The 20708-nt window shown below is 40.0% G+C and overlaps 1 protein-coding gene across 3 annotated transcripts in view; it reads right to left on the minus strand.

Moving 5' to 3' along the window:
- The window catches only part of scn1lab (sodium channel, voltage-gated, type I like, alpha b), a 79824-nt gene that overhangs the window by 40696 nt on the left and 18420 nt on the right, over positions 1–20708 (minus strand). Inside the window, exons 2-10 of one of the 3 annotated variants that reach the window (XM_054795588.1) lie at positions 15961–16280; positions 14462–14580; positions 10885–10974; positions 10633–10761; positions 7794–7885; positions 6148–6441; positions 5715–5778; positions 1381–1522; positions 1078–1284 (exon numbers count right to left, since the gene is read on the minus strand). In XM_054795588.1, the coding sequence (XP_054651563.1) occupies positions 1078–1284; positions 1381–1522; positions 5715–5778; positions 6148–6441; positions 7794–7885; positions 10633–10761; positions 10885–10974; positions 14462–14580; positions 15961–16227 (1404 nt within the window). In that variant the 5' untranslated portion in view covers positions 16228–16280. The other 2 variants (XM_054795678.1, XM_054795769.1) reach the window with 2 other exon arrangements.

Below are 20708 nucleotides of genomic sequence, written 5' to 3' on the forward strand. Positions count from 1 at the left end.
CCATGAACCTGCGCAACATCTACCCCCTAAATGTACCGTAATTTCTGGACTATAAGCCAGTACTTTTTTCCCACACTTTGAACCCCACGGCTTAAAAGAATGAAGCGGCCGATTTATAGAGCCTAGCAGGTGAGAACACCTACCTGTTTAAACCAAAAGCGTTATGCAACGATCCTGGTTTGATCAGACAAATCTTAAATAAGTTTATCAAGTCCGGAATTACTCCAGCTTTTGCTTGGACTGCTTGGACCACATCTTTAAATTTGATGGGTGCAGCTTATATTCAGGTGTGCTCAATTTATCATATTTTGTGCTCAATAAATGTGTTTGCATGTTCGTAATTATCTCTATTAACGTGCAGTAATTACTGTTGTGTGTGTAGGCACACTGCTGAGCTCTCCAACTCCTTTTCTCCCCTCTCACTCTGCTTGGTCAACAAGGGGCAAGACGATGTGGCGTGTGCTGGTAGCCTGGTACCTCCAGCCATGTTTTGGGGACTGCGGGTTGCGTGCCTGGAGAGCAGTGAGGTGTATGGGCGTGCCAGTGGTCAAAATGCGTGCTTGTTAGTCACTCTCTGAGAGGGGAGGGCAATGATGTGATTTTACATTTATTTTTCCTAATATTTTTGCAATCGACCGTCAAAGTCCCAAAATAGATTGCAATCAATGTGTTGGCGACCTTATGGGTTAAATCTGAAATCACAGCAGAGGTGTTTGTCACCACCCGGTGTTGCTGTGGCCCATTGAGGAAGGTATGTGGATCTCTTTGCGGCTGGAAAATAATCTTAATATAACATACTGATAACTTTATATGATTTGTAAATATATTTTCAGTAATTAATGAATGGTTACAAGCACTTGTGCCTCTTTTTTCCAGCATTTTTTTTCACATTAATCTGGATTTTTTTTTGGTCCAGCTAAAATTAAAAGAGCATCCATTAAATTATGATACTTCAAAAAGAAAATAAAAGAAAAAAAACAGCAAGCATTGTGAGAAAGGTGAGGAACCATTGGGGGAAAAAAATCAGCAATCATCAAATACTGACTTAAAATATAAGATAAATGAAATTGATTTTACCTGTGCTTCCTCTTGCTGCCTTTTCAGCTGTTCCAGCATGGCCTGGAACTCCTCCTCTTTCTGCTGAGCCTCCTCTATGGTGGCTTGGTTCTGCTCATCGTAAGCCATGGCCACAACGGCCAAGATCAGATTGACAAGGTAGAAGGAGCCCAGGAAGATCACCAGCACAAAGAAGACCATGTAGGGCTTCCCTGCCGCACGCAATGTCTGATGGATCCAATACCATAATGCACACAATAGTTGATCAAATTGACAAAAAAACCAAAAATATCTTTTTCAGGCTGGATTACAGATACTGCAAACCTGCTGGTAGAGGTTTTCCCAGTAGTCCTGGGTCATGAGTCGGAACAGAGACAGGAAAGCCCAGCTGAAGGTGTCAAAGCTTGTGTATCCATAGTCAGGATTAGGACCCGCTTTGATACAAATGAATCCTTCTGGACACACCCTGTCAAACAATGACAGCTACTTTAGGTTTCAGTCGAGAGTTCTGAGTCTATCGCCTCAGGTTAGTCTACCAAATGTCTTGGATCACGGGTGGTAAAAGTGCAGCCTGAGGTCCATTTCCGGCACGCGGCTGTTTGTTTATTGACCTGTGGCAAATTCTAAAAATATAATTTAATAGCAAAACTAAAAAAAAAATAAAACAACAGCAAACAATGAAAAATCTGCTGTAATGTTGCAAGACTAATGTAATGTCTTGATATGGTGGTATTGCTGGCGACGACCCCAGGATGCAGAGAGCGGGACCCAAAGTGCAGGTAAAACTATATCTTTAATTCAGGTTGCACAGCAGAAACAGGGATCCAGTAAAAGAGAGGCTTACAGCACAACGATCCAACAAAAGACACCCGCCACAGGCTGAACTAAATCATCAAACCCTAATAAGCGGCGGCACATGTAGAAAGGAACATAAAGGCGGTGAAAAACAGAATGGAGCAAAACGGAAGTACAACAAAATAAAGGCATGAAGGCCGGAACTAAGATACAAACAGAGAACGTAAACACGCTCTCACGCCGGCTGACACGGAGCGTGACAAATAAAGCCAAAGTATTATGAGAAAAAAGTTCTAATCTAATGAGAAAAAGTTGGGATTTTTGGAGAATAACATTGTAATAATATGAAGAAAAATGACATCATTTCATGAGCATCACGTTGAAATATTAAAGAAAAAAGACATAATTTTATTAAATGTGTTATTTGCAAAAAAAAAAAACAACAATAAATTAAGTTGTAATTTTTTGTAAAATTAGCTTGCGGAAAAAGATATGAGATTAAAATCGAAATATTATGGGAATAAAGTCATAATTATGAGAAGAACATTTCCAAGAAGACAGTTTAAATAGTTAATTATAAAAAAAGTAATTATCGAAAAAACAACAACAGAAATGGAAAAAGCAGCTGTAATTTTACAATAAAGCCGAAGTATTAAGGGACCAAAGACATATTTTAACTAGGGTTGGGCATCAAGTTTCGAGCATCGATGGTATTGCGGCCTCCTTGTACATTCTGCTGCTGAGAGGGTCGAGATGGGTCCTCCGTCTTGATGACGCGCTTAACAGAGACACTGAACAGGATACTGTGGTGTGGTGGGATTATGATAATAAACTTTGATAATGATGAGACCAAACCGGGAGAGCAAATAGATAATTTGCATTTGAAGTAATGGCAGATGGCGTGCAGCAGTGTAAGGTAACGTGGTAATGCAAATGAAATATGTATAACAAAACAGGAATGTAAATTGTGACAAAGCGGTCAACAAAAAGGCTTCCCAGTCTTTCCTCTCTCTCCTCCTCTGCACAAGTAAGTGCGCACCATTTATGGCTTCCACGTGTGTAAGCACGCACACCCACCTGTGCCCACATGACCACGCCCCTCTACACCAGTACAGCCTAAACACACAAACTTATAACCTGTCTCCGACAGATGGGAACCAGGACTAACATTCAGATTCCACTGGGATCGTTACATTTTTAAAAATTGGATTCCTAGTTTTGATGCCCAGTCCACTGAGCGGAAGAAGAAGAAGTCGGAGAATACTAACAAGGAGAAGTGGCTGCAATGTTTGCCTTAACTTCATTAAAAAAGAGCGGTCAGCTCAGTGCAACAATTGCGACACAAAGATATGCAAAAGAGGGTGCACGACCAACATGATTAAACACCTACGGATTCATGGTGTAGAAATAACAGAGTGCCCCATGCCAATGTAACCGAGGTGTTCGGGATGCCCGCTGATATCATGGAAACATGTAAATAAAGGGTGGGAGCCACGACTGCAGGATGCTAGTTTATTCATGTACACAGCGCTTCTCTGTTAGTAAAAGTCAAGAGACCTTCTCAACGCACACAACACACTTCCGGTCTTCATTAGTTGTGGTAACAAAATAAAGGTGCCATAAAAATTACCTTACACCAATATTGAGGCAGCAAAGTCTAACAGTCCTAATATGGTAGCTCATGACTCATAGACAAAGTTGTTTGATATTCTGCACCCAGGTAAGTGCCTGCAGCAACACACACTCACTAACACATAAACAACAGCATATGTGGAATTTTTTTCACAAGCTTTTTAAAAGTAAACATCTTTTGTGAAAGCGTTCTTATCATTAAAAACATTCATGGGGAAGTTCAGACATTTCACCCAAAAAGAACTCTGACGAGCACCCTCATGTAATCCATGCAAACATGGATGCATAATCCTGCCTTATAAAAGCACCGGAATTAAGAATCGTTAGGAACTGGAATCGAAATGAGGAATTGAGATCGGAACCAAATCGTTCAAATTCAAATGATGCCCAACCCTTATTCTAACAAAAAAAAAGTTACAATTTTATGAGAATGAACAATACTAAATAATACTAAAACAATAATACTAAAACAAAAAAAAATACTATTTCAGTCGTAATATTATAAGAAACAAACATAAAACAAAATTAAGCTGTCATTTTTAGAAAATTTGGTTGGGGAAAAAGTTATAATAGTATTTGGAATAAAGTCACAATATTATGGGAATAAAGTCATGATATTACAAGAAAAAAAAATGAAGATCATTATTAAAAAAGAGACCAGAGACAAGACCGCAGTACGTACTAATGATACGCTTTTTCACCTTTACCACAAAGCAGTTATTTCTTAAATTGTATATAACTTCTGAGCATATCTACAGTATATGTGTTGGTTTACAAACAATCGACGTGCACCCATTTTTCAGTATGTGGCTCCTCGGTGGAAAACGTTTGGACACCGCTGTCTTCTATGGCAGTGGTCCCCAGGGGACCACTGGGGTCATTTGGTACCGGGCCGCACAGAAAAAAAATAATTTCCATTTTCATTGTTTTTTTATGTTTTATTTTGAAAAGTGGCCGGATTCTCTCTGTTACATCCGTCTCACTTGACGCATGTCCATTGTGCCTGTGCTAACTTCATCTCATGCCGCACAGATAGACTACTACTGTATTTTTACCATTTTTCTTTCACCTCATATTTGGTGTCAAATGCTGATACTATGTGGGAATGCATAAAGGTAAGTTTTGTTGACTTATTGAGTGCTAATGTGCACATTTGTCTCAAGTTAATTCATGCTAGCACACTGCCTTTTACCACACACGTCAAACAGCCATGTAATAATCTTTCTGGAAACACTTGGCTGGAACTTGAACTGGTGGATGGTGGATCGGCATTCATTTTGTGCTTTTAATTTGATGTTATTCATGTCTTAGTTTTACACAATACACAATAAATAAGATAAATTAGATCCCTATAATGTACAACCCCCCCTCCCCCGGTCCGCGGGAGATTTGTGGGAACACAAGCTGGTCCGTGGGTCAAAAAAGGTCGGGGACCACTGTTCTATGGCACAGCAAAGTCCTCGAGCACAATCTTGGTTTTGTGGCAAAAAACAAGTATACGTGATTATTAGGGGTGTAACAGTACGCTATAATCACGGTTGAGTTTCAAGGTCATGGTTCAGTTAATTTTGGATACATTCAAGAAAAAAAAGGCAAAACATAAAACTACAAACTGCTAAATTAGCCAATCAATAAAATTCTCAAACAAAAAATACAAATATAGATATAACATATGCAGAAAAATTGGACTGGGGGCCACTTTGATAAATTTTGTGCATTAAAGATGCTAAAAGCAATCCAATGTAGGTCAATAAATGAAACTAGCCAGAGGCAAACTTCGGCTTGCTAAAGGAAGTGTTCTTTATTTGCAGCTATCAGCTTGGCAAACACTCAATTATTGCATGACACAGACAGCAAACTGCAAATTTCACCCCTGTCTACACACCGCAGGGCATGTTGAGTAACAGTACTCTTACACAAGACGCTACAATATATTTAGCGAGTAATCAGACCTCACAAGGTACTAATTTTCAAAAAGACAACCAGCGACAAACCTGGCAACTTTTTCTGACCTTACTGGCTAACATGAACGCACGTATCGCTCTTCTCGACAAGCAGCGGGTCTTGCTGTGTGTTCCCACACGGTTCCGCACTGATCACAAATTCGTGTAACGTTACACCCCTAGTGGTTATTAATGTTCATTACCAAGACAAATGTCCCTGTTGGGACTGCTCTGCAATTAAATGAACCATGAGTAAAAGACTATAGGAAATCATTTCTCAAGACTTACCCAGCCCCGCTGCCATTTCCACAAAGCAGAGCATCCCTGCGCCCAGGGAGGTAATAGTAATTACCTAAAAGACAAGAAAGCAGATTGATTAAAAATTTGAAATACCACTTCTTGCCACTCTTTCATTGGAGCATTGTAGGGTAATACAGTAGCTTAATGTGCTGGAAGCTAAACACACTCCTGTATTTGAATGAATGAAGGCATAAAACAGGAGGTACACGTGGTGGAAATATAACGTAGAAGGATTTCAAGCAGCCTACGATTCGTTGTTGACCTCTGGAATGACCCTGGGCCATTTTGCTCGAAAAAGACATCCAAAATGTCGTTTTCACATTGTCGCTGTTGCATTACGACACACACACACACACACACACACGCACACACATAACTACCACACGTCTCAACATCGACACATAACGTAAACTTGTCTTACGGTCATTACTGATGTAATCGGTCCAGTTAAAGTCGCCCCCTGTGCTGTTCAGGAATGTGTCGTTGACTTCCGCTGACAGATTGCTGTTGAAAAGTAGCTTGTCATCACCAACAGTGTCGCTGCTGTTGGTGGCGTTGCTGGCAATCGGCAAGCGCACGCATTTTTGCCTCAGGTTACCCATGAAGAGCTGGAGGCCGATGAGAGCAAAGACGCTGAGGCAGAACACTGTCAGGATCATCACATCCGACAGCTTTTTAACTGACTGGATCAATGCACCCACAATGGTCTTCAAACCTGAATGGGAGAATGATGGAGGAATGATTAGTAAAAACTAACCTAAAAACTAAAGAAGATAGTCTGGCTCAGGTTTTAAGTACAGTGTTCCCTCATTTATCGAGGGGGATAGCTTCCCAAAATAGCATGCAATAAGTGAAATGCGCGAAGTAGCCAACTTTACTTGTTTACAATTATTATATACGTTTTAAGGCTGTAAAACCCCTCACTTTGTACACTTTTCTCAGACAGGCATTAACATTTTCTCACATTTTTCTCACAAACTTCAAATTTCATTTGAATTTTAATGATCAATCTACAGTACTAGGTTGGACACAAGAAATTATTAAATGACTCACGCATATTCACTCTTAATATCTTTAATAAATATCTTTATGGCTCCTGCCGTCGTATTTTCCTCCTCCTTGTCCTACTCCTTGAACCGAAGAATCATTTAACCAGTGAGCTTTTTCTTCTATTGTTTATTGGCGGTTAGCAAGCAGCTCACACAGTTAGTTAGTTTGCTAGCGACTATTGACCACAACAGGAAACGACACAATGGGCGGGTTCTCTCATACCTGACAAGACTGTTGTGGCTCTAAATTGAGCCAGCTATAGTCTACCGTGGGTTCCTAATATGCTCGTACAGGCACATAAACACATACTGAGCCTAGGTGGAGCTGCACACTTCTTCAACTCTCACATGAGTATACTGCACCCTCTACTGGTAGCAGTAGTAAATACAATAACAGACACATACAACAGAGCACCGACAGATCGCTCTAATACACCACAAGGACACAGAACACGTTCATATGCTGTAAAAAAAAAAAAAAAAACATGCAAAATTGCACAACAAATCCGCGAAAGGTGAACCACGATATAGCGAGGAAACACTGTATCAAGCATTTTTGGACTGTCAAACAGGAACAGTGCCTAACAATGAAATAAGGGAAGTTTACACCAATTGCATCACCTCTCTGACAGAAGTCAGAAAAGAAAGCAGAACATGGTTTCTTTTCTGAGATCAATTAATTGGCCTTCACTAAACTTTCATTGGCCACTAATCGCTCTCTCCAGTGCTGGCACTGCAATTGTTTGTATCTACTCCTGTTTGAATTATGTCCTAGAATGATTCCTATAATAATATAATAATTCCTCCTGTCATTACAACTTCGTACAGTAAGTGGCATCTTTAGTCTTTTGGTTATTTACACAGTGTTTGCACGGTGATGCATACGTTCACGCACACACAAAACGGACATCTACACCAATGCCATGACTAAACAACGGGTAAGGGTCAAGAAAAAGAGAAGGGTAGGAGGACCACAATTGGTCACATATGGGGGGGGGACAAACTCGGGCGGCCTTACCTGGTATCACGGAGATAGTTTTCAAAGCCCTCAATACTCTGAATGTGCGCAGGGCTGAAACATTGCCGAGGTTTATAAACTCTGTTATATACCTGCAGAATTACAGTAAGTACACATTTATGATAGAGCATCAAACAAGAATGGGCACAAATATGCAACTGAACAAAATTTTAAGATCCAGGGGTCTTCCGGGTTTGCATCTTCCTGCTGGTGTGAGCAAATGTTGGCGAGTAAAATCTGGCCTTCATGTCATTTTCTGTCAGACAGTCACTGTCATGACCTCCTTTTGGCAAAGGCAAAAATGCTTTCTGTCTTGACTTGTTTAGGTCCACCACTTGACTTTTTAAAACTTGTAATTAGCTGATGAGCAGCCTGTTTTAAATGTTTTAAATCAATTTTCTCTTGCTCCTCTTTCTTCTATTTACATCAGGGGTGTCCAAATTGTGACTTGGCGGCCATTTGCGGCCGGCAGCTGTTTTTTTCTTTTCTTTACTGGCACACAGCACATTCTAAAAATATAATTCACAAAAATGGAAAAATCAGCAGTAATTTTAAAACAATAAAGTCAAAATATAAAGAGAAAAAAGTTACAATTTTGCGAGAAAAAGTTGTAATTTCACAAAAATTATGTAGTATTACTGTATTATGAGGAAACATAATATTTTAGTAGCATAAGGTTGAAATCCAGCCATCCATTTTCTATGCCGCTTGTCCTCACTAGGGTCTCAGGGGTATGCTGGAGCCTATCCCAGCTGACTTCGGGCCAGAAGCGGGATATACCCTGGACTGGTTGCCAGCCAATCGTAGGGCACATATAGACAATCAACCATTAACACTCACATTCATCCCTATGGAAAATTTTTAGTCTTCATTTAACCTAACGTGCATGTTTTTGGAATGTGGGAGGAAGCCAGAGTACCCACAGGCGGACGGGGACAACACACAAACTCCACAAAGAGATGTTCAAAGGAGATTCAAACCCAGATCTTCCAGATCTTCTGACTAAACACCACAACATGCTAACCATTAGGCCACCGTGCAGCCCTGATGTTGAAATGTTGGAGAAAAAAGACATTTTTAAAAGTCGTATTATTATGAGAAACAAACAAAACAATGAATAAAGTTGTAATTTTTGGGAAATTAGGTTGCAGAAAAAGTTATAATGTGACGAGAATAAAGTCAAAATATGGTGAGAAGAAAATCATAATTACGAGAAGACAATTTATGAGAAAAAAGTTGAATTAGATGGAAAATCAAATAACAGCAACAGCAGAAATGGAAAGAAACAGCTGTAATTTTACGAAAACACAGTCAAAATTTTACAAGAAAAAAAGGCATATTCTAGCAAGAAAAAAGTCGCAAGTTTACGAGAACGAGAATAAACTCTAAATATTAGGAGGAAAAATAGTGTCATTTTAGTAGCTTAGAGTTGAACGGTTACAACAAATGCTATTTTTTAAAAGTCATAATATTATGAGAAACAAACAAAATAAAGTTGTAATTTTTGGAAAATTAGGTTGGGCAAAAAGTTATAATATTATGGAAATAAGTCATAATCTTCAAAGGAAAATATTTACAAAGATTATTTCAGAAGAAAGTTGAACCATTTTGAAAAAAATAAGAGCAAAAATAGAGCAAAGAGCGAAGTTGATGCTAACAATAGGCGTTTTAACCCATATCACAAAGCTGAGGTGCATTTTTTTTCTTGAAATACAGTAAATATATAACTTCTTATCATTTGCTTAACAAAATATCAAAGTGGTCCTTGCCTGCTTTCATTTTACACATTGTTGCCCTCGTTGGAAAAAGTTTGGGCACCCCTGATTTACGATTTTGATGCTCTACTTACAATCTGGTTATAACCCAACCACTGGAGGTGTACTGTGCCGGTACCAAGCCCGGATAAATGGGAGAGTTGCATCACATCAAGAAGGACATCTGGTGTAAAAACTAAGCCAAATCATGCAGTTGATTCACTGTGGTTACAATCCATCAGTGCAAAAATGACAAATACTGGTAATTCTCCTCTGGTCCGAAGGTTTTGTTCAGGTGTGTATAATCATTTTGGAGAATAAAACACACTGCTCAGATAAGTAATCGGTCATATACTGTATATAAAGTATGCTGTATTTATAAATTGACAAAGGCAAAAACATGGAACGGCTAAGGCTTTAGTTGACATTTTTAAGAAGAGTAGCTACATTTATTGAAGGAGGATGCATTTGTGGTCAGAGCTATACTAAAGCCTGGTTTATGCTTCTGCGTCAAGGCACCTACATATGCTACATCTAAGCTTGCTCCCGCCCCTGCATACCATCTTGACTAGCATGATGTGCACCTCCAAAAAAAATCGAAACTCAGGTTAACCCGACAGGCTGTGATTGGTCAGCTTTTAGCACATAATTTCCTGTGTGTATACGCCTTCTCCATTCATTTCAGATGAACATTTCCAATAAAAAAAACTGCTGTGACGCATTGATTAGTTCCGGCGCCACAACGCTCTCCATTTCTCCTTAATTGCCATTGTTCCCTAACAACGAAGGAAGCTAACATACAGTAGATGAGTCGATGAGCGTCATGGTTGCCCACTAAGTTGACTCGCCGTAAAAAACTGCCCGTAGCGTTTTGGCAGAGAATTACACGGCACGCGCTCAACCCCAACACAGAACTTCGAAAGGCTCAAGACGGCAGAAGCGATGGCGTTGTGTCTACGCAGAAGCATAAACCGGCCTGACTCACGTCCATGAAGACGGAGTAGAGTTGATAACTTTGATTGTTTTCCAAAGAGTTTTTCTCACACTCAATGATCCAAGATAAAAGTGTTTGTCAAAATACTTACGCCATGAGGATGACGCTAAAGTCCAGCCAGTTCCAAGGGTCATGCAGGAATGTGAACTTCCCCACACAGAAGCCTCTGGCCAGGATCTTTATAAGGGACTCAAAGGTGTAAATCCCTGTGAATGTGTTTCTGGCAAAAAAAAGAACAAGGACAAAAAATAAAGTTGCGTTCACACTTGTACTCCGTTAACATGAATTTTGAAAAGAACCTTTACACACAACCTTAACCTTAATACAGAGCTCAAAGACTTACTCTACATTCTTGGCCCATTCCGGAGGGTTACTTAGGGTCATGAAAGCACAGTTGGTTAGGATGGTGAACATGATCAACATGCTGAACATGGTAGAAACACACAAGTCAAGGAGCAATACAACTGTAGATAACTGATGTTCAGAGAAACCGCCATTGGAAACAACAAAAACATCCAAAAATGTAAAAGTGTTATGCATGTTTGTCATTTGTCATTCACTATTGCTGCATTCAGGACTACTGGGAAGTAGAAAATCTCAAAGTAAGTGAATATTCTCATTCATCTAGGTCATTGTATTCGCAGGGCATTGAATCGATCGTAACTGGACTGTTGAGGTTATCTTACATCCCAATGTACGTCCTCCTATGTGCTGGCTACGTGCGAAAATTGGGAAAATTGCAAGAGACACACACATTTCCCGCATGGATTTTCAAACCCGCAGACAGCACGCAAAGCCCGTAGGAAGAAAATTGGGATGCAAATTAATCTCTGCGTGCATGCAGGAAAACCTTGCACGCAGCCACGCAACCCCTCTGATACCCTATTTCCTCTACATGCTTGGGCGTGTGGTAACACATACGTCGGGATGTAAGTCCCGCTTCAGATGATATTCTGGCAGAATAGCTCCCCAGACTAGAGTTGTCCTATCTAGTCCTTGAGCATGAACTGATGAAGCCTGCTCGGATTAAGACAACCTGAACAGTCTGGTTTGCAATCGATTCAATGCACTGAGAATAGTCCACTCAAAGTATATATCCAATCTGACAAGTCAGTGAAAAGTAAAGACAAAATGACCCATCACCAACATATTTTATAGGGTTGTACATCTCTTTGTGATAGACGATTCGATATGCACCCAGAGATACGGGTTACAATACCATTCAAAAACGATAAATTTGAAAAAACAGAACATACGATACAATTCTATGGTGAACAATTGTTGATCTTGACAATAATGTTACATTATTTTCATGACATATTTAAGCAAATTTTGCGTATTCTTGGCCTATACACTCGGTCCCCAACTTACGAACACAATTGGTTCCAGACGACCGTTCGCAAGTCGATTTGTTCGTAAGTCGAACAAAAGGTAATATTACCAATTATGTAGGTACTACATGTACGTGTATACATATATACATACTGTATATGCGTATGCATGTAAATATGAGTTTGTATGCAGTAGTAATATTAAACAAGGATAATTAATGAAAAAAAACAATAATAATAAAAATGATATAATAATACGTAATGATAAATGTTATTTACCTTTGAAGAGGAGTGGTCGAGCATACAGTACGTAGTTGGTGGTAGTGGTGGAGGAGGAGGAGGAGTTATTGAAAAAAGTAAAAATCATCGTCGGCGGTAGACTCTTCTAAAAGAGGTAGTGCAGGGGAAACTACTGAGGTGGAAGGAATTGGCGACAAAGGTGCAGACGAAGGTGTTGGCATTGGTGGCGAGTCACTTAGTGACGACGGTGCAGGAGTAGCAGATCTACGTTTGAAGAAGCTTTCAATGGAAGTTTGTATGGTCTTCCTTTTCTTCTCCTCGTAGATGATACGGTAGCACTGTAGAGCGCCATTTTTGAACTAATTCAAATGACAAATTATCGCAATTTTCGACAAAATACATGAAAATATAGACCAGTCAGCTTGCGTTCGTATCTCCGAATGTTTGCAAGTCGGATGTTCGTAAGTAGAGAACCTAGTGTATTAAGCATTTTCAAGCAAAAAATTGCTAAATGAACAAAAATACAAATATAAGCAGAAGACGTGATATGTAGTGCAACTGTGACTGTGACTTGTTGTGTGCATCTTTAAGGAACTGGGCCTGGAAGTGACGTGTGTGACGTCAGCTGTCAGTTGACTGTGTTTAGCTGAGTGTTAGCAGTGTGGAGAGTGTGAGTGACTGGCATGAGTCGTGGCCGACAGCAGGTCCTTTGCTCTCCGTCTGTTAATAAAGCAATTGAAGTGACTTATTTATGTCTAAGTTGTCTTATTTCTATTACTATGTATACTATGTTTAATACAAGTTTAAAAGACACTATAGGGGTGTTATTTCATGTGTAACGGGTTCTAATAATGCTAAAACACGTATTTAGAAGGTCGTAAATAGATTATATAAATAAACTATGAAAATATTCCATTTATAAAGAAGGAATCCTACTTTGCATAAATTCACTTATCACTGTCGGCTCTAAAACCGATTAACTGTGATAAAGTAACAAAAAGCAGTTAATGCGTTCATTAGCTTAAAGCTCGATTATTGTAAATCCCTCGATACTGGAATAAATCACTCCCTCCACCCATGGCTCCAGTTGGCGCAAAGTGCAGCTTCTCACCTTCTCACTAATGCTTCAAACACGCTCATATCACTCCAGTTCTCTTTTCTCTCTATTGGCTGCCAAGACATTTTAGAATCCATTTTTATAAGGCCATGTCCACACAAATACGGATATTTTCAAAAACACACATATGCTCCTCTCCGGTGTCAAAAAAATCTCTATCCACACGGTGACGTTTCAAAACTATTCCTATCCACACGAATACAAATATGCAGGCTGTCATGCGCATGCCAAAGTAAGGGGGCGCTGCAGCCATAGTCTGTTAAGGCAGTTTTAACCTATCAGAGGCGCTGATGACGTAATTTCCATAGACGTATTAGAATAAACATGGCAATGTACAATAGAAGCTACATGTGGACTGCTAGCGAAGTAGCGTTACTTTTCCGTATGTTATTTCACATTTGTCGGCAAAATTGATTGAATATTAAAACTGAAAATGGATGAAACACGTTCTGTAAAAAATGGAGCAGATGTTGATTATCACAACAATGTTGTGAAGTGTAGTTAATTTTATCGCTCAAGAAAGAACTCATCATTGCGGGAATAATTGTGGAGTTTTTCAAAAGCTGCGTTTTTAAAGACAAAAACCTCTGTATGCGTGTGGATGAGAGGCCATAGAAAAATATGCGGTTTTAAAATATCCGTATTCGTGTGACACAGATGACGCAGCTTTTGTCGAGTTTTACATCCTTCTTTTAAAATCCAAATATGGTTCAAAATTTTGACTAGCTAGCCGTAGCGCACTGCTACTATTTACATCAATTCTCGTCTTCAGCCATGGTAAGCTCTGGCGCATGCACCAGAATCGTTCGCGGGCAATCTCGTCTTGCGATACCTGATGTATGTCTCTACAATCAATTGACTTTGCCATAAAATGATTTATGGCTGATTCTTATCGATCGAAGAGGTTGCTAGCGACACAGCCGTATCTCTTGCTTGTAAAACCGGTTGTACTGGTTTATCTTTCACAACCCTAATATTTTATAATGTCATTCATTTACATCACACATACTGTATTTCCAAGTGACTTCTCCAGTCGGAACTGAAACCTCGAGGTGTATTCTGTTACAGAGGTCTGGAATCACTGAGTCAAGTTTTCTGCAATGCAGCATTTCAACAAAATGCTGATATGACCGAGCAAATCACATTTCATTACTGTATGCATACATTCAGGCATCTCATTTTGTCTGCTAAACCTTTTGAATCCATGTCAATAGAAAACTGTAAAAGGATATGAGTGTACTAAAACTTTAATAGCAATCCTCCTCAGAGGGTTGAAGGGGCTCAAAATATACAAGGCAGGAGTGGCGTTGAAACGAAAGATTGCCTTTCCGTGATTCAATACTATAAAAGTCTGAAAAAGACAGACAAAAAATAGTGAAAGACAATGAAATATGTTGGTACTGTATGTGCATTTCTCAAAATGTGTGTGAGATCAAGCTAAATTAGTCTAAGGCTGCGTCCATATTCGGGGTCTGCATCTCTCTCAGTGTGCATTTGAAGGCTGTTGACATGATTGATCTAAATTTGGTGAAGCGCTAAGTCTTCTTCAAATACGCTCGGCACTATGGTTTAATATATCAAATTACCTCTGAGCCAGAGATTAATCAACTAACGAATGGCCTCTCTTCTCTGTCCAGCCAAACCGCCATCCAGCAGCAGTCTCAGTTGGGAAGGCCAGACTTTATGGTCTCTGTCCACCTTCTCCAGTTGCACTGAGAGGGTTTGGGTTGACGTGAGATAAAATCCCTACAGCGTGTTTTTGGATTGGGAGGAGTCCAAAATGTATCAGAACTAGATGCCCTCTTAAGGAGCAGTGGCTCTACTCTCTGAGCTCCTCTTGGATGACCAAGCTCCTCACCCTATCTCTAATAGTGAATCCGTATAGCCTAATATCGGCCACTTGTATCTGTGGTCTTACCACCCACTGGTGAAGATACGAACGAAGATAGACCGGTAAATTGAGAGCTTTGCCTTCAGGCTCTGCATTACTGCAGATGTTGTGCCGATGCCTCACTCCTGAACAAGACCCAGAGATACTCAAACACTTCCACCTCACTCACTCAAGACCTCACTCCCAACCCAAAGAATGCGATCCATGTTTTTCCGGTTGAGAACCATGGCCTCAGATTAGGAGGTGCTGAGTCTCACCCTAGAAGCTGCCAGTAAACGTTGAAGGTCACAGCTTGATAAGGAGTGAGACGAGATCCTAAGCCCCCCAAACCAGACACCCTCAATGCCTTGGCTTCACCAACAATACAAATTCTGTCTATAAAAATATTGAACAGAACCAGTGACAAGGGGGAGCCTTGGTCAATGTTCACCGTGAGCAGGCAGTGAAACCTAAATTTAAAAAAAAAACAACTTTGCCTCCATAATGTCACATTTTGTGTGTTTGTTCCCTTCATTTTTTACTTGGCCTATTTTCTACTTCCACTCTCCTTTTGCAGATCTGGTCGGCAGCTAGGGGTATGGGTAAAGATGTGACCAAATGACGCAAATAGAAAGTGTCCCGAGGGATAGACCACAGGAATTAACGCTGGCCGATCATGGCTTTCAGAGGTGCCGTCAAACATGTGGGTCCTTCGGAGGATGCAGAACCTGAATTTGGACAATTAATTTGTCCAATATCTAAGATGGTCTCAAGCTCGTTTCAGTTGGTTGATAGACATTTTTTGAAAAAGGGCTGTTCCGTGTGACTGGTTAGAACATTTTATGGTGGATTAAAACAAACCTCCTGATTGCCGTAGAAGGTGTCCATGTCCTCCAGAGGAGTGGACACCAGACCTGAAGGGATGTCCCCATAGATGAAGGGGAGTGACTTCCCTGCCTCCAAGTCACTGTTGGGTCTGGGCCCGTTTTCATTGTCGCTATCACTGCAACGCTCTGCCTGTGGTCGCCGGGTCTTCTCTTCAGCGATGCGCCTCTCAATGGCAGCCAGTGACTCTGGGGTGAAGGGGCGGAAGCTGTCAGGACCGGGCGGTACCAGCAGCTGGGCCATATTGTCATCCTGCTCCTTTAGATATTCGAGAGAGTCTCAGTTGGGGTAGGAAGCTGCAGCAAAAAAGTAAATAAAGGGTTAACAATAATAATGGATTAGATTCATATCGCGCCTTTCAAGGTACCAAAAGCGCTTCACAGTGAACCCATTATTCATTCACTCCTCAGTCACATAGCTGTAGAACATGAAAATATGGCTGCCAATTCGAGCCTACAACCTCTCCGACCACAACCAAACATTCATTCACAGTCATACACCAGTGGGGGCAGCACGAGAGGTAAGGTGGGTGAAGTGTCTTGGGACACAATGGATGGAGGAACCACCACCCTTCCATTTTGTGGACTACCCGCCTTACCTCCTGAGCCACTGCCACCAGGTTATTAGGTTTTATTATTTGAAGATCATTGCGATAGCAGCATCAGCTTCTGAAATCAAGGAATCCTGAAACCAATTTGAATGGCTGAACACTTACGGCCCTATGATTTCTGTAACAGAATCACGGAATTGGCCAATAAAGAAGGAATCTACTAATGCAAACAAGCGTTTTTCGACGCCCGCTGACGTTGTGCGAGGTCTGAGTTAAATAAGGACTCGAGGCACATTTGTTGTTGCATTCTCAACACAACACACTTCCAGGCTTCAAAATGAGAGTGCTGTTTGACACTTTTTTTATTTGGAGGTATAATTTAGGGTCATTTTTAGGGGTGTCCCGAAACAGTTTTTTCACTTCTGATCTGATACTGATATTGTAGCATTGAATATCGGCCAATACCGGTATTGACGCGATATCAACATGAATGGTACGTACTTTTACTATTTATTTTGTAGTGTAAAATATTAAAAAAGCACAAATCATACATACTTTTATGACTTATTTTGTAGTGTGTAATGCTGAAAAAGGCTTGATAAAGTGATATTACTCATAGAACAACAAGCAGCAACAGTAGGTATGAGAAAACTCGCCCCTTTACTTCTTTAAACATGTGGATTATAGTTTCATTCACAATATAGTGGCAGTTGGGCATAATATAGCGAGGTTCGAGGTGCTCAGTGAAAAGTTTAAACCCGACATTACTCATCACTGTCAGGGCTCGCTCTTTTCTGTTAAACCTAATGACTTATTGCCGTCCCATGGGAGTTTCCCGTGTGATACCGCTTGCGTTGCGCGATGAGGTTGGTCATATTAAACTTCCCCAGTTCTGTGCCGTCGAAGTATTGCACTCAGCTACAACGTCTTGTTACTGCCACAAGGCTGGCATCATTCTTGCTCCATGCTACTTTGTTAGCATGCTAGCAAACACTGTTGTTGTGTTCACACGGGGTTTATCCAGTCGCTGCTGAATAGAAGCAGCGGACCGGAGTTTGGAATCGACTGCTTGTATCAGAGTGCCAATGTTGGATTTTTTGAGATGCAGGCCAATATAACCCTAATGTTTTGTTTTTTTTACTGATATCGGCCTGATCCCGACATCCCTAGTAATTTTTTTGCAGACATATGGTTAATTTGTCAGGACTGACTTTTCAGTTCAAAAAGCAGAGAAAGTCAGCACTACTCCACTGGCTCCTATAGATTTTCATAAAGTGATCCATGTCCACTAGAGTTTCCTGGACTATCTTTTGGATTTACTATTCAATGTTTTTATATGCAATTGATTATTTCATTTATTTCTCACAACTGATGATATACAGTACTGTATATATACTTAAGCATGAACTGATGAAGCCTACTCGGATGAGAGGCAAAACATCTTCTAAGACAACCTGGACAGTCCATTTGCGATCGATTTAATGTCCTATTCAATGAGAATACAATGACTTGGCTGAATGAGATAATTCAAAGGGATATACAGTATATTATTTTCTCTGACTACACTGCAGTGATGCATATCTAAGCCACATGGGAGAAAAAAAAGATTTGAGTCAACTCGAATGTTACGTTTTTTTTCCTTTTATTGTGTATTTGTTCCCCCCACTGGTTTCTCTTAGTAGTTACTCCTCTGATTCCCTTAGTTACTTACACACACCTCCCTTTAGAATAAGTGTTTACCTTACATGTTGTGTTTATTGTGAATCAGTGATTACAAAGAACAGAGCTGCAACAATTGACTGATGAATTGATGATTAAACGATTATCCAATTAAATCGACAACTATTATTCGATTAACCGTTTTTTAATTTAAAAATGTAAATAGCCTGTGATTTCAGTCTCTCAATTGTGAATATTCTTTAATTTCCTTAGTCATCCATGAAAGCAGACGTAGCTTTGACTTCGGAAAACTGTGATCAACATTCGTGCCTATTTTCTGATATGTTGCAGACCAAACCACTAACTGTTTGTGTTTGGTTTATATTGATTTGGTCCGTCTGGGACCTAACCGATTATTTGATTAATCAAAACAGGCTTCCGATTAATCGTCTAAGAAAATAATTGTTAGTTGCATCCCTAATGGAAAATACTTACTGTTTTATGTGTGCTGTACTCGAGTAAATGAGGTATGATATCAGGAGAATGACCTGCCATCAGTTTCCATTTTTTGTTTCATTTTAAAAAACAATTAAAGATGTTTACACAAAAGATAAGCAGTTTTATGTTTTGCACTGGTGCCCAAAATGAACTGAACCGTTACATTAAAACTGAGGTATGTATGCAACTGTTATGTAACTGTTATGATGTACTACTTGTATTACACAGCGACGATGAACTGTGCATACGCACAAACGTGGTTCAGTACGTTTAAGAAGTAAACATGGCCCCAGTCCTCGCTCATTTGTGGGAATTTTAAGGATTTTGAGCAACCGGAGCGAACATTTTCTTAACCACATTATATCACGCAGCATTATTTTGAATTTTTTGACATGAAGTTGTATGACATCCCCATCAGCAGTGTAGTGCATCAACAATGACTTTTCCAGCTACTTTGTCCCATGAGCCGAGTTCTGGACGTTTTTTGGTGTAGTTCCGGCTAGTTGGTGGGCTCTCTAAAGTAGGGCTTGCTTTCAAAACGACATGCGTTCAAAAGAGCAATACAATTTGCATCACAAAACCATTTTCAACGAAAAATTCAGACCTCTCTCCCTTTGTATCACTATGCGCTGCTGCCAGCTGTCTGCTGTTGCACACATTACATCCCCTGTTTCACAGCGTTTACTGCTGGGATAGTAGAAGCAAACATGTGCGACTACGTGATGGCAACATTCCTTCCAGCACAAAGCCAAAGGGACACCTTTATGAACCAGAAAACACTGATACCCAACTTCATCAGATGGAGTTAGAACCAGCAGAGAGAGAGGAGGGACAGGGAAGTGGTCCATGCTGAAGCCAGACCCACAGCTATGGCTGTGAGTAGACTATTACTATATTTAGTTTTTTCCATGTTATTTTGATTGATTTCCAAATTACACTATTTTTTGTATAAATTCACATACAGCTAACAAATATATTGTGACTGGAAGCATACTCATAGAAAAGCGGAGACGACGTCACTTCCACGTAGCTGACAACAACAATAATAATAACAGTCATCATATAATGTTATGTTATGTTGTATGCTTCACTGAAAATACGACATTTGGTGATTTGCTGCACACAATGTTTCTATATGATTCATGATGGCCTGTTCTGAGTGCAATACCGTTTGTAAACAAGGTAGTAGGCGGCATCTAATTACCTAGCATAGCTAGTTATTACCTGGAGTGCTGGAACAGCAGAACTCTTCAAAACAAGTTTCTTCCTGTCTTGGGCGTGTATGTACGTAATCGTCCTCGCTGAAGTGTGCACTACACACACAAAGCTGTTTCATCCTGGCCACTTTGGTTCCCACTTCATAGCCAATAGTTCGTAAAGTTGCCTAATAGTAATGTCTGTGACAGGAAAACAATGGAATACATGGGGCGATTCAGAAAGCCTCATCTATAAAGCTTGCGTACCCACAAAACGGGACCAAAAAGTTGCATATGCCGTTTTCCACGCAAAGTATGTCACCTATAAAAACACAACCTCGTGTGGGAATGTGCGCAGCGGTATGCCACCTTCGAAGATAGTGTACGCACTTTTTGAAGGCAAAAAGGCAACGCACATTTTAAGTGGTGAGGTGAAATAATATGTTAGAAATAAACATGTAATGGAATCTAAGAAAGATGTATCGATCATTGCATGAAAACATCACGCTGTTATTGACTTAAAAACATTTGTGGAACTTGTTGCTATTTTGCATGGATATCATTTTTCATTCATCATAAACACTATTACGCACGAGTGTATAGCATCCCGACTAAAAGATACACGAAAAACACAACACAGCACTTGAATATTTCATCGTTTTATTTTCTAATCATTATAATATTATGTGTTCGATTAATATTAATTATAACAAACATCAGGTTGTCAAATACTTCTACTACTAAAAAGTTTACGAGACAGAGATAATATGTCCTCAGTGCTTCGCTTCTCCCTTTTCTTTGGACAATTTATCAAAAAATAA

This window comes from Dunckerocampus dactyliophorus, chromosome 1, assembly GCF_027744805.1.
Source record: "Dunckerocampus dactyliophorus isolate RoL2022-P2 chromosome 1, RoL_Ddac_1.1, whole genome shotgun sequence".
NCBI lineage: Eukaryota > Metazoa > Chordata > Actinopteri > Syngnathiformes > Syngnathidae > Dunckerocampus > Dunckerocampus dactyliophorus.